Raw genomic sequence first — 27,269 nt, forward strand, 5'->3', positions numbered from 1 at the left:
GACAACATCTTTCACTGGGACATTTTGCACGCATGGCGTTGGATTAGTGAGGTCAAATATTTATTTTCATCTGTATTTTTTTTTTTAAACTTTTGAAAACATATTACAGTGTTACAGTCATGATACTGACAGCAAATTGTTCCAGATGTACAAAGAAAGATGCTCTATTGATATCTGGGAGACATATGACAATAACTTTATTGTTCATTATATGATGATTTCAGGGCAGTTCTTTGTTTGCATCGTAATCTTATTGTGTAAGGTATTTTCTCAAAAAAAAAAAAGTGTCCTGGTACAACATTTATTATAATAAAAATCATTGTATGTACAGTATGTTTCATAGTTTAGATTTCATTGATATTTGTAAGTATAATGCACGCTGTCAGTGTTTGGTTATTGTATGTGATGTTTTTGGATTAATATTGCTGCTGCATGGATGTCTTTGTTGGGTTGCTGTCCTGTGAGAATCACGTATCTCTAAAAAGTCAACTTTTGATGGAGATACATGGTTTTCAGTGGACAGGATGTGAAGTATGACATATTATTTGAGAAGTAACTAAAGCAGTAACTACAGCTGCCAGACTGAAGTAAAAAGTACATTGTTTGCCTCTGAAGTGTAGTAGAGGAGATGTGTAATGTTGCATAAAATGGAAATACTCTAAGTACAAGTAGCAAAGTACTAGTAATTTAGACTCAAGAACGATACTTTAGTAAAAGTACTTATACATTCCACCACCGATCATAGGTCAAACTCGTCCAGAGGACATATTTTCTCCGCTCCCCTGCTGAAGTGCGCCATCATTTGGTCAAACCAGTCGCGCGGCTGTAACACAAAGGTGTAAACAGGTGACAGCGCACGTGCTGGACTGCGCCTGCGCGTGCTCTGTGGCCAGGTCACGAGCCATTTTTGATAAGCCGCTATGAGCGCTGTGGAGTCTGATTGGGTGGCCGCAGAAAAAGGAAGTAAAATGTTTCATTATTTTCTGCGGAAACCGGAGACAACTGGTTGTTGTCGTGAGTTTCCAACTCCAAGCTGAAGCCTTTGAACGTGTCAGTAGGCTGTGAAGTCACAAACAGCGAGGAGGGAGACAAATTCAAAGAGTTCACTTTCCAGATGAACCGAAGAGAGCATTTTGACAGGTCGCACGTGTTTCCTGGTCTGTTGGACTCGAGGGAGAAATAAAGTCCGCGTGTCATTGACACAGATCAGACAAGGCTGCAAACAGACAGAAATGGATGATATACCACCACAGGACACACATCAAAGCAAGGTAAAGGCCACTTCCTGGAGCGAGGAGCTGCCACTTCACTGAACTCACGTGACCTGCTGCCTTCTGTGACCACCTGTAGTCATCTGAATTATGAACTAATGTCCAGGACGGACACCAACAGTAACTGCGGTTATAATGATAATAATAATCTTCTCATCATATAAAATAGTACTTGGACTTTTCATAGTTTAGTTAAAACGTTTTCCTGATTACACTTTAACACTTTTAGTTAAGTAATATTTTTGATGCAGGACTTTTATTTGCAATAGTATTTTTACAGTGTGGTATTAGCACTTTTCCTGAAGGATCTCACTACTTCCTGTGTCAGCATGAATATGATGCATATGTAATAACAGAGCAATCAACCTGATTCCAAAAGAAGAAGGGGTGCTGTGTTAAACGTAATGCAATCATTTGCAAATGAGCTGTGTTTAGCGAGATGTTCCCCTTTTCTACGCTCCTGTCCCTGTCCTGCCAAACTCAGAATGAGCATATATTTATAAAATTAATGAAACTGATGAGGTAAAACATTAAATATATTGTCTTTGTGCTGTTTTCAATTGAGTATATGTCAGAAAGAATTAGCAAGTTATCAAGTTATCTGTTTTATTTCTGTTTTATACAGCATCCTGACTCTTTTGTCATCAGGGTTGTATTAAAGTAAGACAGGAGGATAAAAACATGTCATTTTAAGCACATGAGGGCACTGCTGGGTTGCACACAGACACGGAAATATAATAATGATCCGGTGGTTGTGTATGCTGTTGAGCACCAAACACATGCTTATGTTCAAGAAACTGAGTCATAACAATACATTTTATTTTACTCCAGGTTCACACACAAGAGACTCTACAATGAAAGTGTGTGTGAGTGAGTGTGAGACTATTTTTGGAAACATCATTTGACTCTCGTCTCTGTTGTTATCTTGGATGCGTGTGGTTCAGGAATGCATTTCTCTCCTGATACTCAGAGTTTACAACAAGCAGATATAAATTAGATTTCGTGGCTGTTCTGGCGTCTTTGTAAAGAACCACAGTGTGATAAGTTGGTTTATCCATGTTGATTCAGGATGAGAAGAGGCAGATCAGAAGAGTGCGAAGTCCGTCCAGAATGAGGGAATGGATGTCGAATTCTTACAGATCGAAGTCTGCGGGGGGGCGATTCTCCAGACCTCGGTAAGCTTGACAGCTCGAGAACATTGAGCGCTTTGTACTTTGTGTTCCTCGCAATGTGTTCTCTTTCCACGTGATTGCAATAATTGACTTTTTGTACCGAGTTACCTGCAAGATGTTGATGACGAGGTCGAGGGCGATTGTCGCTGCTCTGACAGCTTTTCCTCTCAATTGATGCTGTTTTCCAAGCGATGACCGCTCCTTCCACAAACCTGGCTTTGGCAACCGGAGGTACCACCACTTCCACCCCCGGGCCTACTTCCCCCGGAGAGATCATTTCCAGCCTAAACTTCACCACATCGCACTGAGGAAGAGGGAACGAGAGCAGGAGAAGGAGCGGTACGAGCAGAGGGAGAGCGCTGATGGGAACAGTAAGTTCACGTCTGCAGAAGTCACATACACCCCTTTCACTGATCCACTCGTGGACATTTAGAAAAAGATGAATAGATTTTTTTATAGGCCTTATTCCCCTCGAGTCCCACGCACAGTCAATGCAAAGACACATACACACAGCTGGGATTTTAGTTCCTAGATCAGCAGGAAGACTGTGAGTTGGTGAGGTTACGTGGCGGCACAGACAGCAGCATTAAAACTACTGGAGTGCTACTTGAATATTTTAGGCAAATGAGTCCTCCAAAGCGATGAAGGGGCACAAAGTCCATTTTCACTGCAGTGTTCTGACACAGTAGGAGAAGCACAGGTGTGAATAATGAAATGAATGATGCCTGAATTCCATCGCTAATGTTATTAGTAACAACTGTGCTTTTCCTACTGTGACATGTCAAAATGTCTGCTGCGAAAAAGACCCGCTGTGAAAAGAAAATGCACAATCAGCATACCGTTATATTATTTCTGCATACTTGTGCTTCATGCATACCAAAAGTAGCACTTTTCACATGTCGAAATCATAATAATTATGATAGATATGAGTGGCTTTGGTCTGTTTATGAGCACGCTGGACCTAGAGAGTGAAAATTTGCGAGTCAGAACAAGGACTCAAAATCTTATGAAAAGCCTTTCCAGAGGAGTGGAGGCTGTTCTGCCAATGAGACGCTGCCAGAGAACCAGGAAGTGAAAGAAACAGTTTGCCACATAAACCACTGTTTATTTGTTGTTTTTACACTTTTTTTTTTTACAGATTAAAATGAAATAAACAGAGTTTTATAGATGCTGGTAGGTGAATGTTTTGCTGTTGACAGAGCCAAGCTAGCTGTTTCCCCCTGTTTCCAGTCTTTATGCTAAGCTAAGCTAACTGGCTACTTGCTGTAACTTCATATTTGCAGTACAGACGAGAGAGTGATATCAGTCTTCTCATCTAATTCTGCCAGAGAGCTAATACATGAGTTTCCTAAAAAAGTCCAACTGTTCCTTTAATGCCATGTTTTTGGAATGAGACATTCGTGTTTGGGCGTAAACATACTTTTGGCCATATGGTGTATGAATATGTATGTTGCGGGGAATTAATTTTCAGCGTTACCAGATAAAGCACTGTGTAAATGCCTCACACATGTACAGTGCCTAAAGACATTAACAGAAGCACATTATACACTATAATGGAGTTTATTATTTTTTTTATTACACCACAAATCACATAAACAAATAACCATCTGACACAGTCCCAAAAGTACAAACTGAATAAGATGTTCATGTTACTGTTTACATCTCTTTTATGTATGAGCATATTTCATTTATTCATTCAAACTCTGTTTAAATCTGGAGGATTTATTCAGGGCATGCCCTTATCTCCACTGATGTCAAGAGCACAGTTAAGTAAACAAACTAACTAAAAACTAACAAACTAAAAAATAATTAGAGAAAAACAACAACAGAACAATTACACTGAGTGGAGGAGTTTGTAATCATGGTGGCCAAGTGTGCAGCAAAAAAACTAACCAAATTGAGTGTTTATATGCTGGAGTTGGAGCATCAGCCAATCACTTAAGAAGGTCAAATAAAAACTATGGGACCAGTTTAATGAGGAAATAATGTATGATGGCATGTTGCCATTAAGGGCTTTAGAGATAAATAGAAACCAGTGCCTGTCTCGTCTTACTATCCTGTTTTTTTTGTTGAAGCTTGCGAAAATTGCAAGGCAACTTTTTTTTTTATCCACACAGATATCCAGATGTTTACACTCTGAGGCCCTCTCAATACAATGTCCATTCAGAGTGCTAATAAGCAAACCATAGACCATAACATCTCTAGAGGCTCTAGAGAATAACATGTGTTTAATCTTGCAATTCAAAGGCTTGTTGCAGGGTGGTGTGTGCAGATACACAGCAAATTTAAATTTGCTGCACTTTATGAAATGACCATCGGGTGGCAGTATAAGCAAGCAGAGGCACACACATGCACATATTCATGATCACTTTGCATTACAAATATTTGGAGGGCATTTGCGCATCGTGGTATCTGCTGGTTGATAGGCAGTCACACTCTGGTAGCAACAAACCAGTGTTACATAACGCTAATCACTAAGAAGCTTTTCCTGCACTCGATACATGGATTATGCCAATGACCGTTCCAAGGAATTGATAGTGGTTCTGCCATTATGCAGTATATGCCTCAGTATGTCTCATGTAAACTGTGTAATTTAGTTACAGGTAGATTTATTATATGCTTGAGAATTACCTCATCATTTGCCAGTGGGAAGAAGTAAACATGAGGGGTTTAGAATTTGTTATGATTACGTTTCCTTGGTTTTAACACGAACTGAAGTCCATGTTTCAGCAGATCTTTTCCTGGTATAAAGTGGTAGTCTGTGTGGTTTTTAACAACTGAGCTGTTGGTACTGTATGTTTTTATCTTCCCTTGCACTCTGGCACTGTATGTGTGCGCACACTGCAGCACTGTGGAGGTGTGTGTTTGTGTATGTGTGAGTGTGGAACAGGTTTTTTGTGTGCCTGAGTGATGGTGCGATGATGGTGACTCATCGCTGATTTGTGTGTATATGAGAGTGAGAGAGAGAGAGTGAGAGGAAGAGACTAGCCAGCAGTATATAACGAGCCATAACATAACTATTGCTTCACATAGAATACTGCAGTGCAACATAACAAGGCAGAATTCCCAAACATCAGCAGACTCAGCTTAGAGACGTATTGTTTTTGGACCCTGATACTTGGAAAAATAAAAACAGAGAACGATGGGGAAGCTTTAAACATCAGTGGATTCACCTATAGAAGCTGTAGTTACCTATAGGCATGGCAAACAGAAAGAGAAGACCGTGTATGATTGTGTTTCCATTGGACATGTTGTGTTGTTGACTGTGTGTTTTGTCTGTTTCCCAGCTGCTAGAGCTTTCTTACCAAGGTCCACCTCCAGCAGAGACAAGGACATGCAGTTCATCGTAAGTTCACAAGCAGAAAACGTGCTCTGCTTTTCCCCTCCTGGTTTTCCATTTTGTCATGAAATGTGGGAAAATGTAGTGGTTCACCAGTTCCCTCAGAATGACCCAATATTACCTCCAAAATATTGATTTTATGTTGGGCGGCACAGTCTGAGTGTTGTTATTGTGATGCGATTCCTAAGAGCTTTTGACAGTTTTATCCTTATTAGCAAATACAAACATTTGAAGACGGCTGGGAGTAAATGCCATTTTGCCACACAACCTGATTAAACATGGTAGCAGTAAGGGCTGCAGCTAACGATTATTTTCATCAGTTCATCTCTTGATTTATTTGCTAATACATTTCACATGCCGTTTGTGTTTGTTCATTAGACTTGAGCTCACAGCACAGAGCGGATTAGCTCTAATGCAAACAGCCCAGGTGCTGCAGAGAAGGCTGAAATCAGATGATCGTATAAATTTCTTGGCTGACCTAAACACAACAAGGAGCAGAGCAGCACATGATGAATCACCGCTGGTCACTGCTGCAGTGAAGTTAACTTGAAGAGAGGAGGAGGAATCCAAGAGTGACTTGCTCGTTTCAGATTTTCAGCGTTCTAATCAGCGTTGTGTTAATAAGTGTGACCGAAGCTGTTGATAACAAAGGCTTTTTAATGATGCCTAAAGGTGCAATCTGTGTGATTAACAGCTCTTTTAATACAAGGACTAACAGTAGGCAGCAATCATTGTTGATGCTTCAGGAATGTCTGTTAACACAAAAATAACATTGACTAATAATGTTCAACTCTTCAGTATAATTTGTGTAGGTCAAAAATGGCTTTAATATTTTTGAAATCATGTAGGTTTATCAAAGTACCACCACAATTAAGGTAATTATGCAACCAGCGTTTTACAAAATGTAATTAGAAGAATTCTCGTGTAGCATTTTGGTTTCATGGGGCTACTTTCTAAAATCATCCTTCATGTTGCTTTGCAGATTGTTTGTGGGTTGCCGGTTTGTGAGAGAGCCCTTCAGCTGGTGAATCCTTCTCTGGGCTTACTTCTTGTCTTTTAATTCATGTTGATGGCTAATTAGGAAGAAAGGAACATAAACCACTTTACTGATGATTAACTAACATAACGTACTGCAGACAAATGATCACCCTCTAAGTTAATGCAGCTTGTTGGCAAACAGCTGCCTGTTCATCAGCTGATACAGAGCAAAAACCTTCATTTGGAGGCACGTGTCCGGCTGATGAATGTATGCCCAATATTCACTCTCCTTTTACCTCCGTTTTTGGTCTCCACCAACTCCTGAGGGAAATGGCTCTTTAGCGGCTGAATGCTCCTCTGCATTCACCACCTCGTCGCTAACTGTGTCTGTCTCCTTCTTGGCACTGGGAAGGTAGTGTGCAGTGGGTTTTTTTCTGATCCATTGTAAATAGAAAAATACTGACTATAGCAGCTTTAATGCAGGGTTGTGGGTGCTGCATTGATGGGCAATAAATCTTCTGAGGAGCTACCTGAGCTCTAAATCATTAACAAATGATTTATAAACCATTTAAGGTCCAGTGTGCAGGATTTAGGTGGATTTATTGGCAGAAATGCAGTGTCATACTCATAGTTTTCATTTATGTATAATCACCTGAAAATAAGAATTGTGTTTTTGTTACCTTAGAATGAGCTCTCTATGTCTACAGAGGGAGCAGGTCCTCTTTTTTCATGGCCGCCGTAGGGGAGGGTAAGGCGAGTGGTTTTCAGCTGCTTGCAGTCTGCAACCTCACCACTAGATGGCACTAAACCCTACACACTGGACCTTTAATAAAGCCAGTTCCTATGACGGATTTGTAAACTATGATTCATGAGGAGATGGTATCATGTTTGCTTTTGTTCCATAATACATCATTTTTATTTCCATGTTTTGCCTTTGAATACACGTGCAGTCAGAACAAATTGTGAATTTATAACTCACTTGTTGACATGTGGAACTTCACTGTAGTCATCTTTTGGTCATTAGCATCTCAGTCATCATCAGTGTTTGCACCCATGTTTTTGGCCAACTCTCTGATTACTACAGTCCAACTCTTTTTTCTTTTCTTTTGCAGGTTGGTCAGAGTGACAGGAAACAAAGCATTAAGAGAGATCACCAGGGGACCAAAAGCATAGAAAGAGGACGAAGCGGAGATGGGGAGCTCCCTTCAACTGCAAGCCAGACGGTGGCACGAGATGCAGCCATCCAGCAGAGGAGGAGAGACATGTATGAGGCAGAGGAGTGTCATTACAGGGGGACCAAAAGCCTAGAAAGAGAACGAAGCCGAGACGGTGAGCCCCCTTCATCTGGGAGCCAGACGGAGGCACGAGACAGAGCCATACAGCAGAAGAGGAGAGAGATAGATGAGGTAGAGGAGTGTCATTACACAAACACACTCACACCTTGGCAGAGGGGTTAGATATAAACAGACAGAGGAGGAGGAGGAGGAGGAGAGATAAGAGAAGCTGGGATTAGAGAAATAGTGACAGTGGAAAGATCCTGGAAAGCGCTGGGAGACATGAGACAAGAAAAGATTTGTTTTCTGTAGACTAAACATTAATTTTGAAATGCTGAGCCTGAGGCGACTTGAGCGTCATTATTGTCTTCAGTTTGCAGAACCTGACAAAGAAGGTCGTATTCATCGCTTGGCGAGGTTGATGGTGTTTATTAGTTTTCTAATTGAGCAAAGGATTGAGGCTGTTTAACCTGGCTCACCTGTATCACAGGAGACTCCAACACGTGCTTTAAAGCTGTCTTCAATGTGACAGATGTCACATGAGGCTCTGCTCATCCGCTGCGTGTTTGTGTGAGGGAGTGAATGTGTGTGTGTGTGTGTGTGTGTTTCCACCCACTTGCCGGAAAAGACGGCCTCTTGCTTCTCATATCACCATGGTTGCGGGATTACAGAGGCATTGCAAGAGAAGGCAGTCTGGCAACAGGTAGCTGATGCAGAAATGTCCACTAAACTCACACAAAATGAGCTTTTCTGCAGATTGCTATTCCACGACTGATCACTCATCTCATTTGTTAAGCTCTCTCCTTTCCCTCCAGCACTCCCACTCTCTCTCTATTTTCCCGCTCCCTCTCACTCATTTACCCTAAAGCCGTGGGTGTGTTTGTCTTTACAGGTGTACCATCAGGAAAGTGAAATGTTTGGCCTTGTGGCAAAGATGCTGATTGCGAAGGATCCGTCCCTGGAGCGTCCCATCCAGTCCTCGCTGCAGGAGAACCTCAGGGACGTCGGCAAGCGCTGCGTGGAGGCCATGGAGAAATTTATAGAGGACTATGACTCCAGGGAGCTGTCTTGCTAATCAGACACACACTCGTCATGGCTGTCTTCCTCGAATTGATCCCACTGGCAAAAAGTGTTGGAGAATTTCATTTCAGGTGATTGAACGCTGCTTTTGTGTTTGTTTTTGTATTTGCCAGTTGAAGCAATAAGCTCGTATGCTCTTGCCTGCTGCCTGGACAAAGTCCCCCTCTGCGTTCAGGCCTTATGGCGGGCACTGAATGACACTGGTGATAAACGAAGAGGAAACTGTCAGTTTGATTTTGACATTTGATGCTGCTTCTCATTTTCAGAAAGTTATGTTGATGATACACTGGTTGAATTGCTTAAAGTATGAAGAAGTCAAAATGTATTTTGACACCTGATTGATGTGCGTACTTAATTGCTTTCCAATAATTAAATGTTGTTTACAGCACATTAAACATTATATGCTAAAAATATTTTCAGTGACTTAATAATGACAAAATCATCATCAATCAAATCATAGCAGAAAATACATTTTTAGCTTTAAGTAAAAAGGTGCAGATTCCTTTTTATGTTTCATCTGAAGATCAGCTGATAATGGCTGATACTGGCTTATTATCGAAAGATCAATATCAGCGTAATTGTTGGCGGATAAATAATTGCAGCACAGAAAAGCCAAAGATAATGTTGAGGTTATTCAGGGACTTTATTTTTCAGCTGTCAGATGTCCCTACCCTCATAAAAAAAATACCCCTGATGATGTCATAGTGATGTCATCAGGGTCACCTGCTTGGGCCTGTTAAAATTTATAAAAGGAAGCCTGCCTTATAGACTGACGGTGTAGAGAGAAAGACGAGTGTTAACCAGGCATGAAGGATTTAATGAAATCCAGTTGCATTATGGGAATTGAACTGTAAGACCCAGTGTTTTTGGAGTTGGGATATCTTGACCTCTGCTGCCCCAGTTCTGATTATTATTATTATTATTATTATTATTATTATTATTATTATTATTATTATTATTATTATTATTATACATTATTGGTCAATCTGAGTCTCCCATCTTGACAATTTAAGGTATCCATATAAAAATATTTGTTTACACAAATATTGGATGATGTATCATTCAAAGATGTTTCTTTTCTGCTTTTGAGGTAAGTATCGGCCCAGTTAAGAAGCCAGTATTAGCATTAGCAGGAAAAAGACTGCAGTATCCCAATTCCATACTATATAATAATTGTATACAGTACATCCTATCAAATATTTGTTATACCTTATTTGGCCATATTTAGGATAAAAAAACATACTGTACTTCCTTGTGCACCTTCCTTGTGACTGCTTCTTTGGAAAGCCATTGACGAGTGAACTTCACAAAGAGAAAGTAATACATATTTTTGGGATGGCAGTGTTGGCCTCGGAGCCTGTGGTTCCACTGCTATGAAATTTTGTAGAGACATTCATGCTTTCCAGAGGATGTATCCGAATCCCTTTGGTTATCCCCTTACTGTTCCTCTAGCTCCATCATCAGGTCAGAAGTTTCATTTGTCCAATATTTGGTTTATACAAAACACTGGACAAATATATTTCCCTCTGGAATTTATGGAGGCCAAATACCTGCAAAACTAATGACATTCCCATCAGCTTCAGCTCGATTTTGTACAAATAGCCCCCTCATTTCCCTTGTGCAGTGAATTGTACACATCACGTCCCTTTTTTTTTGCCACATTTTGGTGGCAAATGCCATGGCAGGAAAGGCACAGGTGTCAGCAATGAAATTAAATACGACTTCATTGGATTAAGGTGAGTCTTTTTCCGGGTCCGGGTGTTGTGCATGCTGGCTCACCGGCATGGTTTACTGGGACACTCTATGGAACGGAACCATTGTCAGTGAAGTTTGTTTCAGCTGTGCTTTCCCTGCTGTGATAAGTAAGGTAAGGTGAGTTACTTTCTTGTGGTCACTTGCTCAGTGTTAACACACTATGTGTTCAAAACCTGCTTAGAAATAGTATGAAGTGTTTTGCACCGACTACACTGTGCCAGGCCTCTAGTTTCCTTGACTTCACCTGGTCCTGGCTCTTTGGACTCTGTCTCAGACTTTAAAATCTATCTCTGTACCTGATTGATTCAGTTTCTGGACTGACATGCATAGCTGTAATTTTTCCGTTTGTATTTCTTTCGGCTGGCAGTTTGTTTTGTTTCTTTTTGTTCTGTTTGTTTTGTTGTACATTGTGTTTTTATATGCGATTTAAATTTAAAAAACTTCAGAAAAAAAAAAAAATAGTATGAAGTATATGAAGTATGGGTTTGAGTTACAACCAACCAGAAAACTCAGTACAACTTAAAAATACAACTTCCTTGTTGTTCTTGAAGTACACTTTATTTTCAGTATGAGACAACAACAACAAATTAACATGCAAGTCTCCCTATCTCTACATCATGTTATACAAATAATGATTCTTTAGTTACAAAATATATAAATATTTAAGACCATATGTACATAACATTTACATTACTACATCCATTACTTTATTAAGTGTATTACTATATATACATTTAACAGGTATTGTTCTTTAATATCATCATAATTATTATTTGCATTATTATTATTATTGTTGGCATTATTATTATTCTTATCCTTAATCATCTATAGGTAACTCTCAAAAAACAAAGCATGTTGCAGAAGATAAAACGGGACCATACCTGACGTTACTGTGCCTGAATGGTCAAGGAGCAGAGGCTGTCCGGCGCTCTGTCCTTGGTAAAGCATGGAGAGCCGGCTATGTAGAGCACAAAGTTCAACAGACTGTACAAGGTGATAACAGGGCTAGTGAGGCAACACTATATTCCAGCAGCATTTGGATTCCACTGAGGTAAACAATGACATAGCTTGGAATCTAGCACGGAACTTTCACTATCCCAACACAATTTCGGGTTTGTCCACATAGAATAAGTTTTACTGCCCAGGGCTTGGATCACTGAGCTGCGACATGAACAGTCGGATCACTGCAGTTTGACTAGTTTTTCTTCCCTTTTCAAACTGTGAAGGAATTGTTCAATCTCTCAGTAACATGGATACACACACATACATCATGTTACTGTATTAATCTTGACCACAGTATATTTAGTAGTCAAATTCATCAGTGCTTCCTGGTACCATCAGAGGAGCTGATCGCTATCATTGTAAACATTTCTGTTGTGTAAGCCAGCTGAGCTTCCTCTTATGATTAGATCATTCTGTGTAGGTGTACACAAACACTACCCGGTGTGGAGTTGTGTAAGCTCACAAGTACAAAAAATAGGCGTTTTCTCTCTTCAACCCCAACACATACATGCATGCACACACACACACACACACTCTCTCTCTCTCTCTCTCTCTCTCTCTCTCTCTCTCTCTCTCATACACACAAACACTACTCACTTGCACTGTCAACTGTCTCACTCTCATCTTCCCACTCCCTCTGTTCCACCTCTCCATTGCTTTAACCGTCTCCTTACCTCTCTCTCTCTCTCTCTCTCTCTCTCTCCCTCTCTCTCTCTCACTCTCCTGCTCACCCCTCACCATCTCTTTGCTCTAAATCTAGGAAATTATGCAGTTTTTGCTCTTCCTCCTTTGGCGGGTGTGCAGCTGGCCATGAATCGGTCCATGCAGAGGTCCGTGATGGCCAGTTATCCCAGAGGGGCTGTAGCGATGGCGCAGCTCCTCGTTGTTGATGTAGCAAAGCTGCACGGGCCGAGGGATTGGTTCGCCCATGAAATAACTTTCATCTCCCTCAGACTCAGAGGAAGAGGAGCAGCTGGAGCACCAGGGGTCAGCAGCCTCCATGTAGCCATCTCCCCAGTATGGCCCACCCAGCCCCACAGGCTGCCAGCCAGCATTCTGCAGGGTGAGATCAGAGGTGGTGCGGGGGCAGGGCCGGTGGGGCTGCTGCCTGTACCCGCCCGGCTCCAGACCAAACAACTCCCGAGCCGCATTACCAGAAGGGAAGCGATCGTAGTCCTCCTGGACGCGACGGTAGGGCAGCTCTACCATCTGAGCGGGCCGGTCTGCCACCAGGTGCAGGGCATTATCAGAGCGGGAGCGGCGAGAGCGTTTGTGGTGACGGCCACTGCGGTGCTGCCCATTACCATGGTTTCCACGGTGGTGTTTGCGGCGCCTTGGTTGGGGCTGTTGTTGCTGTGTCAAGGGTTCCTGCGCGCTGATGCGTCGGCGGGGCATTCTGTCACTCATGGGAGCCATCCGCAGGTTCCCACTGCTGCCCATCACGCCAACACGACCTTTGCTGTCGAAGCCCAGTGGCTGTGGGCCATCCCAGTACTGCAGTGGGTAGCCGACTCTCAGTGGAGCATACATGTTGTTGTTGTAGGGGCGAGAGGAGGACAGTGACTCTGTGCTGTGGAACTGGACTGAGGAGCTCAGGGTGCCCATGTTGCTCTTTTCAGACACATTCACACCTGAGTCTTTACTCAGGTCAGGCATGGAGAACCTGGACAAATGTTCCTGGCGCTTGCTGACCCCATCCAGAGAGTTACCTGCTAAAATGATAAATCACATGTCACATTTTTATGTCACTTAGCATTATATCACATTGCATCATGCTGTATTATTTATATATGTGTACCTGTAGCATTGGACATAGTGAGGGAGTCCATGGATCCACGAGGAGTCTGTTCTAGAGGAGTGAGGGGCTCATTGAAGCTCATGGCATTGATCGGGTTCCTCCTGGTCAGCGGGGGTCTGCCGTCTCTCTGGAATCCATGCAGGCTGATGCTCCTCTTGTCAGAGAAGCCCTGGTTCTGGCTAGACATCTCATTGAAGCTCATCTGGGTGCGTAGCTTGTTGGGCCTGAACTCATCCTGGCCGTGGTGGGTCCAGTTTTCATTAAAGGAGTGGCCCCTCAAAGCAGCCATTGGGGTCCTCTTGGCATTGCCTTGCTCTTTTCCCCAGGAATCAGGCCTCTTCCCTGGGTTGGCAGGGCTCTGAGCTGGAGGATGAGCATTTGCATTGGGATTGTAGCCCTGCCTGAGATTACACTGACCCAGCAGATGTATAGGTGTTGGTGTTGGGGAGGGTTCCCGCTGGGGTCCCTCATAGGTAGCAGGGACGTAGGGGTCATCCCGGCTCATCCACACCTGGTTAAGGCTTGGGGCACGGCTCGGAGTGCGGCTGGGTGTGCGGTTAGGTGTCCTACTCGGGGTCTGGCTTGATGAGAGGCTTAAGCGGTCCATCTGAACAGAAAGGGGATCACTTTCGGCAGACAGACGATCAGGCATCGGTGGAGGAGCTGACTGGCGGGCCTCAGCATTCCTCCGTTCCTTTTTTCCAATCTTGGTGCTGTGGCGGGATTCACGGGAACGGGCGCTTTGGAAGGCTGAGTCTGAGGAGTCAGACTCATCTGGATCCTGATTGGTTAAAATGAAACAGTTTAGTACAATTACTAAACAGCAAATGAGTAAATAAAGTTTATGTATATATGAAGGAATGTCCCCCTTTTAAAAAAAAAAAAAAAAAAAAAATGTACAAATCAGTAATACTGCAATCATATTCTTGGTTAAGATAAAATGAACATTGATCCCACTCTGGAAATTCATTGAGTGATAAATAAAAAAAAACTATATACACTATACACGTTTCACTGTTAGAGATATGCCCACGATTGGAAATTTGCACAGGGTAATTGCACACATAAGGTGTAATAAATACATGGTGTGTACCCACCTGCCCAGCACTGCAGGACCGTGAGCAGAAGATCTGCCCCTGCTTTGGCAGGAATGGGCGGCCCAGCAGAGAGCGCTTGCAACGGGCACAGCAAAAACATTCCTCAGTTGCGTGCCAGTGCTGCCCATCATACGTCATCTGGCCTTGGTCAATACCTTTGTTAAGATGGGAAAAACAACATCATTTTAGAATGTGAAATACCAGAACCAAATATATTTGTAAAAACAATGGGGATGGTGGTAATGTAATGTCAGCATCTCGTACACTAATGCAAAAATGTTATTCTATTAAGTCTGTACTGCTAATGAACAGAGTCTACAGTCTGATTTTAGCCATTAACCAAGTAGATTAAGCTAATTTTTGTCAAATATGCCTCTAAGTGATGAAAAGGATTTAAAAATATTGGATAAACACAGCTTTTTTTCTCCTACAGGAAAAGATTTGTGATTCTATGTCTTTACATGGTCACGATTTGTAAGAGCAGGAATTCACCAACCCTGCTCCCCAGCTGGAGGAAGTAATCATCTTTCACAGCTCCCAACTGGATACAACCTCTGAAACGTACTCTTTCACTGTTATTGGAGCTTGGGATGATAATAACCATCCACATCTCACTGCACTGACTCCACCTCTCCACAGCTGTGGCACACAAGGCTCACAGAGATGATAACACCCACACTTACAATAAATAGCTGTTAGAGGTTTTCTATGATGTTAGTGCAAGAAAAGCATGTCCATGTGTTTTGGTAACAGTTCATATGTATTAGAGGAATTAAAGCAACAATAAAAAAACACTGCAGGAAACACATACCTATGTGTTCTCCACATGCATCACAGTACTCTGCATAAAGGGACTCGAAGCAGTTGCAGCAGTGTGGCCGTCCATCCTTCATGATGTAGCGCTGGCCGCCAAGGGTGGTCTCACACTCGTAGCAACAGAAGTGCTTCATGTGCCAGTGCCTGCCCTCTGCCTCAGTGCATTCATCAGCAAAGATTATCTGCGTGACCCAGACATTACATTAATCAGCAAAGATATTCTGCAGAGATTGTGTGAGAGTATTGAACCGATGTCATGAGTTAATGTAAAATGAGCGATGAATTAACTGGCTTTAATCTTGTTTTACACCTAAACGCTGTGATTTACTCAAATGCTGAAACTGAGAAGTTTCATTGGGTTTTAACGTTGCTGTTGAAAGAAGCAAGCTCATCTTGCATAGCTATGATGTTCGATGTCCCTCAGGGCTCCATCCTTGGCACATTATTGTTTTCATAATATTTTATGTTTCCTCAAGGACAGTGGTCCTTAACCTTGTTGTCCCATGACCATTTTAAAACAAGTTCAAGTCAACGAGTTCAAGAAAATCAAACAATTTGTGAAATCAAATGAAAATGCCCCCTCAGTTGAATAAAAATGGGCACCTGGACTGTTGAATTTTCATATACTTTGAGTAAACAAACCTTGCTTGACGTCAATTAGTGCGGAGCACTGTGGCCAGAGTTTTTATTATCGTTACCTCAGGCCTGCTTGCCACACATTACGGTGAGAAAACAAGCAGACTTTCTGAGACATGGCAAGAATACTGAGACATCTTTTCTCTCCAGACTAGTTTCAACCACGTCCAAGAGTCTGAGCTGTGAACCATTCAGCCATTTCCAACCCAAAGGGCTGCAGGCCCAGACAGGCGCACCTCATCACAGGCACAGCAGCGGGGTTTCAGCCTCTCGGCATGGTGCCGACCACAGTAGATCTTGCCATCCTGGTAAAAGTAGATGAGATCCACCAACAGTTCCTCACACATGCTGCAGACAAAGCAGTAAGGGTGCCAGCATTTTCCATGACCTGCCCTCGCAGCAAACACCACAATGTCCCCACCATTTATCTGACCACCACACTGCAGGGGAGCAGAGGAGAAAGAAGGGAGGAGAGGAAAAGAAAGGAAAGAATGGGAGAGGAGACGAGAAGAGGGGAATGGGAAGGAAAGCAAGGGTAAGGGAAGGACAGGAAAGGAAATGTCGGGGTGGGAGAAGAGGCAGAGAAAAAGATGAATACAAACTGTAAGATGTTGAGAGCGAGAGTGAGAAGACGATACTTGAAATATCTATCATCTTTTCAAGATTGAAATGTTTTACACTTTATATCTGTTTCATCTATCTGATGAAACATCAAAAAGAAGCCCAGGCAAGCACAATCATGAATATAGTAAAAAAAAGTGAGAGAAAAAAAAGGACTGAATTATACAGATAGAATAGAAAATTTAATTTCTTAAGATAGAAAGAAGCCTTAAACACTGATATCTTCAGCAAGGGAAATTAAGGAAAAGAGGGCAAAAGGAAGGAAGGCTAATTGTTGATTTTACCTTATCACAAATGGCCTGATTGATGGTGAGGGGGAAAGGACGGACACTGCCTCTTCCCAAGTTGTCCTTCTTCCGTTGGTTGCTGAAGAGCTTAAGCTCTCGTTTCTCCTCCTCATCCAAGGCGTTACAATAACGCACCTGAACAACATGGTTCATCATTAGGCATTGTCATTACTACCGGGAGTCACAACAACAAAGATAAAGTGTCCATGTCTATATGAGAAATGTGGCGAGCTGTTTTACCTCATTGTCATGTGGTGGCAACTGGTGAAGCAGTTGTTTGATGCGATATTTCTCTCCAGGGCTGTTTATGTAAGGGACCTTCTCTTCTGGTAAGGAGTTATAATACTGATGCACCTGAAACAACATCAAACTTGTGGTTCTGATGCTGTCTTACAGTCTTCAAACATTAAACCTGCATTAGCTGATTTTTTGGCCACTTGGGGGAAGCAAAAACAAGCTGTAAACAACACTGACATTTTATAACAGGTGAACTTGTTTATACATCCAGCAGATACGAAGGAACGTTAGCATTCATTTCAAGATCCTGACGAAGGTGATGATTTAAGGTTAGTTCAATAATCACTCTTTTAGCTCTGCTTTTTGTCTCAACCAATCCTGAGATGACTATCTGTCTGTTTAGCTGCTTAATACTTTGTCTGGCAGCTGGGCAAGTGGTGCACACTGGTTTTATGAAAGCTTTCTCAGTGAAAACTGCACATATCAGTGGTAATTCTCTGTGGGTTCATCACAACAAGCAACACAATTTAGATACAAGTTTTTGTTTTTTAATGAACATAGAACAGATGAAGTGGGATATTACAGCGCGATCATTGAAGGTATGGTGCAAATAGAAGGACCCTGTCAGAAAAAGAACTCCAACGCTGATTCCAAAAAAGTTGGGGCACTGTGTATAATGTAAATACAAACAGAATGTGATGATTTGCAAAACATAGAAACCCCGTATTTAATTGACAACACAAAGACAACAAATCACATGTAAAAACTGAGAAATTTCATTGTTTTTTGAAAATCAAATCCTCATTTAGAATTTGATGCCAGCAACATGTTTCAAACAAGTTGGCACGGTGTCAACAAAAGACTGGAAGAGTAGTGAAATGCTGAAAGAAAACACCTGGTGGAACATCTCACAGTTAATTAGGTCAACTGGCAACAGGTGAGTCACATGAGAGTCACTGTGAAGTAAAGCTGGGAAAGTGTAACAGACTGTGCTGGCAAATAATGCAGCAATTTAAGAATAAGGTTCCTCAACATAAAATTGGAAAGAATTTGGGGATTTAATTGTCTACGTTACATAATGTCATTAAAAGGTTCTGAGAATCTGAAGAAATCTCTGTACACAAGGGACAAGGCTGAAAACCGATCTGTGGTCTGAAGAGTCAACTGAAATGAGAGCGACCATCCGGCTTGTTATCAGCGCACAGTTCAAAAGCAAGCATCAGTGATGGTGTGGGGGTGCATTCATACACATGGCATGGCTAACCTGCACATTTGTTAGGGCACCATTAATGCTGAACAATATATTTAGGTTTTGGAGCAACATATGCTGCCAAGTAGACGTCTTTTTCAGGGAAGGCTTTGCTTATTTCAGCGAGACAATGCCAAAACACATTCAGCACATGGTCCAACAGCACAGTGCCATACTAAACGAGTCCGGCTGCTAAACTGGCCTGCCTGCAGTCCTGACTTGTCACCCATTGAAAATGTTTGAATGGGAAAACATTCTGCTTTCAAAATGACAGCAGTCGGTCTCCTCTGTTCCCAAATGCTTACAGAGTGTTGTTAAAAGAAGAGGTAATGCAGCAGAGTAGTAAACATGACCCTGTCCCATCTTTTTGGAAAGGTGTTGCTGCCTTCAAATTCTAAATGAGGATATAATTTTCAAAAACAATGAAACTTCTCATTTTCAGCATTTGATGTTGTCTTTGTGCTGTTTTCAATAAACATGGGGCTCTTCTTCACTCTTCTGAAGTTGAAGAGTGAAAGTCATTTTCCACATTGAGCAAATAGAGTAGATTATGTTGATTAGAAGGGCATTGGTGGGAGGGTTCCTGTGGAGCCAGCAGTTTGTAATTGTTTCTTTTGCTTGAAGCCATAAAAATCTTCAAAGGACATGTGTCGCTCTTACTTAGGCCTGAAGGAATAGTTCCGAGGTACAAAAAAGAGGATGAGAAATCAGATTTCAGGCCCAGAATCTCTGAGACTAAATGGCTTATTCCTTTCAAAAAAGGCTTAATATATGGACAAGACCAAAAAATATGTTGTGGTTTACCGAAACCGATCCAGATGTTTCCTGCAGGAATGTCCCCAAAACAAGGAGTTAGTGGAAATAAACAGGGTGAAGCCCTTGTGTATTGTGCCTATGATGTCTATTATAGGTATCAATAAGTATCTGAGTTATTCTTGAGGATCCTTATTTCATTTAGAAGTAGCTCATAAAACTTGACATAAGCCCTCAAAAGTATTAAGATTTCTGCCTGTCATTATCCAGAAGAAGGACGTGATGCCTCATTCGTCTGTTGTCTGTCTTGTGATGCCGGGATTGTATGCCAGCCAGCTCAGCCATTTGATTTCTCTGTGGAGCTGAAATCTCTTCACCATTTTTTAAATCATATTTTCAAAACAAGCCATTAATTTTGGAGCTGGAGTACTTCATTAACTCTGCAGGGACAGTTCATTTCTGACTGTATAGGTATGTCCATTGAAGATAGCTCAATGCGTTTCCATTTACCCCCACAGGCCGGGTTACGCTGACACACAAGAGGCCTCCGCTGAGCCGATTTAATTATTTATTTTATTTAATTATTCCAAATGAATCTAGACAAGTGCCCGTCCTATTCCCTAAACTGCTTAAGAGGCACCTCGACTGGAAGTAAATAGATTTAAGGTATATTCTGGAAGAATGTTCCTTTTGGTCTGCTTTTCAACTGAATGCAGTACAAAGATCAGATATTTCATGTTCAAACTGATAACCTTTATTGTTTTTTTGCAAACATACACTCACCTATCAAAAAGGGTGACTGACAGAAAGGCCTCCGTCCGTGATGGTGCGAGGGCTCCACCCTTCACAGACTTTTGTGAAGGAGAGCAGAGGCTCTCTCATTACACCATTCTGAAGGGAATCCATCACAATCTGTGCATTTGTTTTTACTGAGGCCTGAAATTACACTACTGCATCAATTTCCTGTATTGAAAGCTTGGATACAAGTTTTTCCTTTTGATCTTTAAACATGGAAGAGAGGTCTAATGAAGCCGGGAATATTTTAATTGTTAGTCAGTCCGCCTCATCTGGCTATAATGATCTACAGTATGTTTCAAAAGCAGAGACAGATTGTAGATTCCTACCAGTTTAGTACTTATCTTTTTTATTAAGGGGTCCCTAATTTTGTGCGCTGTATTTTCCACTTCTCTTTTCGTAAGTCTCCATAATTGGATACTTTAGATCCTGCATCATAGCCCCTTTGCTGCATGAATCTATGCTTCTTCTCAATTTCCTCACTAAGAATTTAGTTCATCTCCCGCTTTGCTCAATATAGAAGAAGGATCTTCATTAATGTTGAGAGATTTCTCAAGGTTCTTTGGTTGTTCTTGCAGGTCTAACAGCTTTTTGGCTTTAATCGTCTTTATTATGATCCAGTAAGCCTGTGTTCAACCTCCACAAAGTAGTTTTTTGCCTTCCATCTCAATTTAATTTCAGGTTTAATCCAGAGTGATCAGAAAGGTGCCTCTGTACAATCTTGCAAACTTTCCTTTTATGACTATCTTTACTAAACCCAGAGAAATGTCATTTCTGGAATAAATACTATATCTTTGCCTTGATACCGTCATCAATCAGTCACTCTGTTAGTTGTGGGATTCAGGATTACATTGAAGAGGGTGATACCACTGCCTGCCCTGCATGGGACGAGCGTGTAGGTTACACAGGGTGACTTCTTCATGGCCTGGTTTGCCCATTGCTGAAACAAATCTACCCTCTTTGTCTTTATGTTCTGAGACAATTTCAAAGCAAACACAATTTGAAATCAATATTGCAACCCCTCTTCCATGTTCTATCTGAGGAGAAAAGTGAATTTCTAAAGGCCATGTTCTCCAGCTTCTTGTGCTTCACATCAGACAGATTTGTTTCTTTCTAGAAAGCAAAGCTGATTTTCTCTTGTCTTAACTTAGCAATGCTCCTTTTAATGATTTATACCGCTAACATTCAATGATTGTATGTTATAATACTGCCTGTTCATTAGCCGCCCTAAGTATATAGTTAATGCATTTCTGTATTCATGAAATCCCAGAGAGGCCAGAGAAGACATTAGTCTTTACTAGACTCAGGCTCTTTGTACCAATAGACTATCATAAACGTAGATAAATTTTGTGTCATGAAGAGTCATTGTGCTCTTCCATGGCAACATCCTCTCTGTCTGGCCCCTGAAAAGCTTCTTCAGCTTCTCATATATGTTTTTCTGGTGATCATATGCTTTCCTGACTCATTGCATCCACTGTACTCTTTTTTTTTTATGGTTTCCAAGGTAATGTCCTTGGATCTGCTCACGGTATTGGTCCCACAGTGAAGCCTCACGTTCTTAAATCTGCTGCAGTTAGCGCTGCTATATGTGACCATGTCTGATTCCTCTTTTCCTTAACTTCTTGTTCAATTGGAGTTTATTCCTTCATCCTCTGCTGTACGTTCTTGGCATAATCAAGGTCCAAAAACACTTATCTGTCTTGAATGTCGATGTTTTTCTTCCAAGCAGCAAGAAGGATTTTCTCCTTAACAATGAACTGTATGACCTCCATTGAGCTGAGGTGGCAGTGGGGACAATGCTCTATGAGGTCTCTCAATTCCCAAACTCTTCTCCTGACGCAGGCCTGTAATGTCCTCTTGTGACTGAATCATGACTGAATTGTCACAGCCCTCTGCATTTTCTGGGATTCTGTATATTGATGTGTCAAGAGCATCCTTCAGAGTCAGAGATTTTGGCCTGGAGTGACTTTGAGCCCAATGTTCCACTTCTTCTACTCTGCCATGTTCCTCTCCATTTCTCCCCGACATTTGCCCACCTTCTCTATCTGGCTAGTGGTGGCTTTGACCTACAACAATTATTTTTTTAACTCCTGATTTAAGGTCCCACATGCCCTCAGCTACCACCTCAATCGCCTCTTTTCATAGGGAGCTGAGTGTAGCGGATGTGACCATTCTTACCTGTGCAGGTTTGCATTGGCTTCTTTTCACATTTCTAGCTCCATGATGTGACTCTCCTTTTCTTAAATTCTTGTACCTGCTCATTGCTGTTTTATTTTAAGTCGCTTCAGTTGCCAAATTAGGAACTTTACTTCTGCCAATGCAAGAGCTCCTTTCTATGCAGTGATGCTGGTAGCCAAGCCACTGGAAGTCTGTATGTGATCCACTGATGATATAAAAATAGTGATTATAGCCACTTTGAGTATGATAGAGAGCCAATCTCTGAACCCACCAGCACCAGTTTTGCCTCTTTTGCTCTCCACATGGACTTTTTACCTGCACACAACCAAAGCACTCTCACACATGATTGGTCAATAACACTTCTAATATCAATATCTTGTCCCCTGCCTACATTCATATGCAAGTATCTGTCTAGTTCTACAGCTCGTAACTGTGTCATTATGAGTCCATCATGCTGAATTAAAGGTATTTCATTAATTCATGGTGACAAACCCACCTTAACAAATCTGAAATTACTTTCAAATGAATTCATCATGGTCTTCATGCCAGAAAAATTTGTTTTTGTTTTGCCCTCCATCATAGCTGCCCTTGAACATTAGTGTCTGGGACTCAAAGTGTATCGCACAATGAGCTCTGTGCTGCCGCTGCAGATACAACCTTGACCAGGATCAGGTTCTTTAAATTTTCAATGGCTAATATTCACAGCGCTTAAAGGAAATCTCAGTTACCCATACTGGTATCGCAATTAGAATTCATGATGCAGTAGGACGTTGTTACCGTGGCCTGAACCTCCCTTTGTATTTGCATGTTAGCGGGTGAAATAGAGAACGCCTTGAATTGAGAAGTAAACACTTAAAGGACAGAAAGCAATCTTGTCACTGTCTCTGATTTTCAGAAAAACAAGCTTTGACAGAGCGGTTGAGTGTTCAGTGCAGTGTAAAGACCTATTTTGCTGAAGTTTTTGTGTTCCAATTTACATAATCAGTGGGGTGGAGAGTGAGATGGAAACGCAGTGTGTCTCTGAGTGCTGCCCCTCAGATTCTCTATAACCCACCCACTAGTTTTTTTCTGCACTGTGGAGGGTGACACTGAGGCTTATGCCTGTTTTGCAAGTCAGAGTAATTTGAGGTGAGGACCTTTTTCTCCAGAATCTGTCCCTCTGAATGGAGAGAGCTTGGAAGGAGAGGAAACAGGTAAGCTTAAAGGACTACAAGTGTATGACTGAATATTCACTCTCATATTGGATTTTTTCTTCGCTGGTCCAAAAACACTGCTTTCCTGAAAAGCTCTACTGTGTTTTGAGCTCAAACATGGGAGACTTATACAGGGCTGCAACTAAGGATCAAGTGATTTGCAGAGTATTTTCTCAATTAATCAATGAATTGTTTTTGATCTGGTGATCTGCCCATTGTAATTTCCCAACGCTGAAGGTGACGTCTTCATATTGCTCATTTTGTTCAACCAACAGTCCAAAATCCAAAGGTATTCCAATTAGTATCATAGAAATCTAAGAAAACCAGCACAGTTCTCAAATGTGAATACATTTGAGAAGCTGGAACAAGTGAATTTTTGATATTTTCAAAATTGTTGCCGCTTAATTTAATGTTGATTGATCAAATGATTAATTAACTAATATTTTCAGCTCTCTCTCAACTTATGGGAAGGTCTTTCTCATCACATTCTGTATTCTCAAGATCTTCAAATAAATTTTATAGGCATTAGATACTGTAGTTTTCCACCAGGCTAAAGAGGAAAAATGTGCCTTTACATGTTGTTTTGCGATGATTATTTAGATCATCTTTTATAAATATAATTAGTATCTGCTGGGAAATTGTGTCAGAGATGAACAGCAGTAGACAGTACAACCACGGGTGCCACAGTTTGGAGCATTTTGTCAGAAAGTTGGGGAGTCAATCATTTCAACAAGGCAATCCTCGCACAAATTAACCTTATTGTCACAGAAAATTTAGTCAAAAGTGGGGTTTTTGAGTTCTGACAGCTAAATGAACTGTACGACGTGAAATGATTATTAAAATGCGAGTTATATTAATGACGCTGTGTGGAGAGAAACCCGAAGTGACAGGCTTAAAAATCATTAGTGCATTAAAAAAAGCAACAGGCAGCTACAATGGCCTGCACCCCCTGTTGGATGAGAGAGGTTGCAGCTTCTTTCAGCATCCTGTCAAGATGGCTGACTGGAGAAAATGACTGTTATCAGCCCAGCCTGTCACCGGTTAACAGAGGCCGAGGAGGCCTGACGCATCAGAGTGCTGCCCTTACTAAATAAAGACAGTTTGTTTGTTTACAGACAGTATAGTTGTGCAGAACTGTTTATCTTAAGTCAAAACTGACTAAAACAACGGACAAAAATAAACAAAGATGAGGAAATATCTTCGTTTGGATGAGCACAATTGATTACATTAGCTTGGTCATGCATGCAATTAAAAGGCATTTAAACTGCAAATGGAAGCAATCAGAGAATTGTGAAACCTGGATACATGAAGACATTGCCACACACTTTCAATTAGATTCATCTAAACATTCACCGACGCAAATTACTTCCATTCCTCTGGGTTTAAATTCATAAGGATACATTGAAATGCTGAACAAATTGAGGCTCAGCATACCAACAACGCCATTAAATGGAAAAATGACAATATGTTATCGGTTCAAAAGTAACATATTTCTCTCATTTGTGGAAAAAAATGTAATAATCATCCGCTTGATGTGATCAGGGAAATTGCTTATTGCTCCATGTGAAATGGGACTCCACCTGGATAAACAAAACTTTATACACTGGCATATATAAATTATAGATTCATTTATTATAGCGATTTTGATAACAAAGCAATCCAGACAACATTTACTCAATTCAATCATTGCTTCACATCTGCTCTTCAGCCACAGTAATCAGCTAATGAGTCTGTGCTTCCTTTTCATGATTTCGGTTCTGCTTGTCGTTCTGTCTGTCTGTCTGTGAATGTGGTTCATACAAAGCTTTAACACTGACAGCTTAAAAAACGTCCTTACAATTATTCTTCCATGAAATGCCCGACAGCAAAGTCTCAGTGATTTGTATGTCATCCCTGCCCTTCTCTCCTCCCCTCCTCCACCCCAAAGGACTAAAACACCATGAAGGGGATTTAAAATAATAACAATCCACTGTCTTGTTTTCAGATCAGTGAATTTTCCATCTAAGGATTATCAGGGAAAAGTCACTTGATTGTCCAATTAATTTAATTCTCCGATCCGGTTCAATTCGATACAGTCTGGCTATGCAGAACAAAAATAGGTGTTAGCTAATGAAGCACTTATGAGTAATGTGAAAAGGGAGTGCAAGGTGAATCTCTGTGACTTGAAAGGCAGCGTTGTTGAGCTCGCGTACCTGCTCAGGACTGAGGCCGGGCGGGACCCAGACGTATTCCTCCAGTGCACATCCAGAGTCATCATCAGAGGTGGAGTTCCTCTGTAAGTCGTACATCAGCTTGGTGATGGTCTTTTCCATCTCCAGAGACATGGCTGTCACTACATGCTCCTCTGCACAAACCGCTTCAGTGGACACAGGTATTCCTGTGGAGGAGTCAGACACGAAAGTGAGGAAGGAGGCAGAAAGGAGGACTCAAATAATAATAATAAAAAAAAAGAGAGTAAGAGATTGAGCAGCGAGAGAAAAAAATGGGACATGGCAAAGTCTTCATCTTATTAGTATTCCAGGCTATCTGTGGAGCTTGCAGATTTAGATTCTGCAGTGGTAAACATCAGGTGCACCAGAGCTATAGAAAAATGGATGTTATGAGCCTTGTTTTTCTGTCTCGCTCTCACATATTCACAGGAAAAAAAACATCTCTAGTCCAGATCTGTAAAATCAATTCAAAGTACTGTATGTTGTTATGCACCCTCCCATGTGTTCTTCCTCCCCTGTTTTCCTTTTTCTCCCCTCCCAGGTGCTCCTGGTTAAGGTGGTGCTCCTGGTTATGGTGATTAGTGGGTGGCCCTGGCTGATATTTAAGGGAGGCTGGAGAAGAGGGACGTCTCTCTTCCAGATTAAGCAGCTCAGGGTTTTTTTTCTTTGTTTTTGTTGTTGTTGTTGTTGTTGTTGTTCTCTCTTTTCTTAAGTATTGTATGTTTTGTGTTGTCAATTTATGTGCCTCTTTTTTTGCTAAGAATGGAGGTGTGGTGGTTGTTTGTGGCTGTAACATTATGAGGACAACACTAAGTGTATACACCCATGCTAGTGGCTCTATGAGGTTTTACTGGGACACAATGCAACTTTGAGCTCAACATTAACGACAGCATGCTAAAATTAGCATTTCCTCAGTAGCCTTATGTACAAAGCAGCTGAGGCTGATGTGAGTGTTATTAGTTTGATCATAAGAAGCATTATGAATGCAGAGTATTTACCGGATTAATCAATAAATTGTTATTCATTTTGTGCGACCAACAGTCTTGAATTCAAAGGTATTCAACTTAGTATCATACAGAACTAAGAAAACTGGCAAAGATTCACATTTGAGAAGCTGGAACAAGTGAATTATTGATATTTTTGCTTTGAAAATACTTAGTGATTAACTGATTATCAAAATTGCTGCCACTTAATTTAATGTTGATTGACCAGATAATTACTTCATGAATATTTTGATTTTGATCAGAAGAAGTATTAGAAATTGCTGTCTTGACATTTCTCACGAAACCTGCAGGTGGCACTAGAGAAAAGTCAGGAAATAACCAAAGACGAAAAGAAAAATCTTCTGGGAGCCATGAATGTCTGTACAAAATTTGGTGCAGGTCCACTGAGTGAATGTTGAAATATTTCACTGGACAAGTGAAAAAAGCTGACATATTGGTGGTGCTACAGGAAAACCACATAAGTTATTAGGATTCATCCTCTTGGCACCATGAATATGTACAAATTGTCATTACAATCCATGTA

General features: G+C 41.3%; 2 protein-coding genes across 3 annotated transcripts in view; one reads left to right on the top strand and one right to left on the bottom strand.

Moving 5' to 3' along the window:
- The first annotated feature begins 934 nt into the window (after window positions 1-934).
- LOC143327215 (uncharacterized) lies at window positions 935-9,521 on the top strand. Its single transcript, XM_076741449.1, has 6 exons — window positions 935-1,271; window positions 2,340-2,446; window positions 2,633-2,814; window positions 5,731-5,789; window positions 7,874-8,167; window positions 8,928-9,521. Exons 1-6 carry the CDS (start codon window positions 1,233-1,235, stop codon window positions 9,108-9,110), a joined length of 864 nt encoding a protein of 287 aa, XP_076597564.1. The 5' UTR covers window positions 935-1,232; the 3' UTR covers window positions 9,111-9,521.
- Window positions 9,522-11,407: 1,886 nt separating this feature from the next.
- The window catches only part of LOC143326604 (prickle-like protein 2), a 43,791-nt gene continuing 27,929 nt past the window's right edge, over window positions 11,408-27,269 (bottom strand). Inside the window, exons 2-9 of one of the 2 annotated variants that reach the window (XM_076740298.1) lie at window positions 25,725-25,909; window positions 17,368-17,481; window positions 17,125-17,262; window positions 16,456-16,659; window positions 15,579-15,765; window positions 14,768-14,922; window positions 13,671-14,451; window positions 11,408-13,584 (exon numbers count right to left, since the gene is read on the bottom strand). In XM_076740298.1, coding sequence (XP_076596413.1) covers window positions 12,629-13,584; window positions 13,671-14,451; window positions 14,768-14,922; window positions 15,579-15,765; window positions 16,456-16,659; window positions 17,125-17,262; window positions 17,368-17,481; window positions 25,725-25,856 — 2,667 coding nt within the window. In that variant the 5' untranslated portion in view covers window positions 25,857-25,909 and the 3' untranslated portion in view covers window positions 11,408-12,628. The remainder of the gene's footprint in view (window positions 13,585-13,670; window positions 14,452-14,767; window positions 14,923-15,578; window positions 15,766-16,455; window positions 16,660-17,124; window positions 17,263-17,367; window positions 17,482-25,724; window positions 25,910-27,269) is intronic. The other variant, XM_076740299.1, reaches the window with a different exon arrangement.

This window comes from Chaetodon auriga, chromosome 10, assembly GCF_051107435.1.
Source record: "Chaetodon auriga isolate fChaAug3 chromosome 10, fChaAug3.hap1, whole genome shotgun sequence".
NCBI lineage: Eukaryota > Metazoa > Chordata > Actinopteri > Chaetodontiformes > Chaetodontidae > Chaetodon > Chaetodon auriga.

What these genes read in the sequence shown, in the direction of transcription:
- LOC143327215 (XM_076741449.1), top strand. Translation starts at nt 1,233, where the DNA reads ATGGATGATATACCACCACAGGACACACATCAAAGCAAG. An exon ending in GGGCGATTCTCCAGACCTCG is followed by an intron (nt 2,447 to 2,632) that starts GTAAGCTTGACA and finishes CTGTTTTCCAAG; the next exon opens with CGATGACCGCTCCTTCCACA. An exon ending in AGAGGAGAGAGATAGATGAG is followed by an intron (nt 8,168 to 8,927) that starts GTAGAGGAGTGT and finishes TTGTCTTTACAG; the next exon opens with GTGTACCATCAGGAAAGTGA.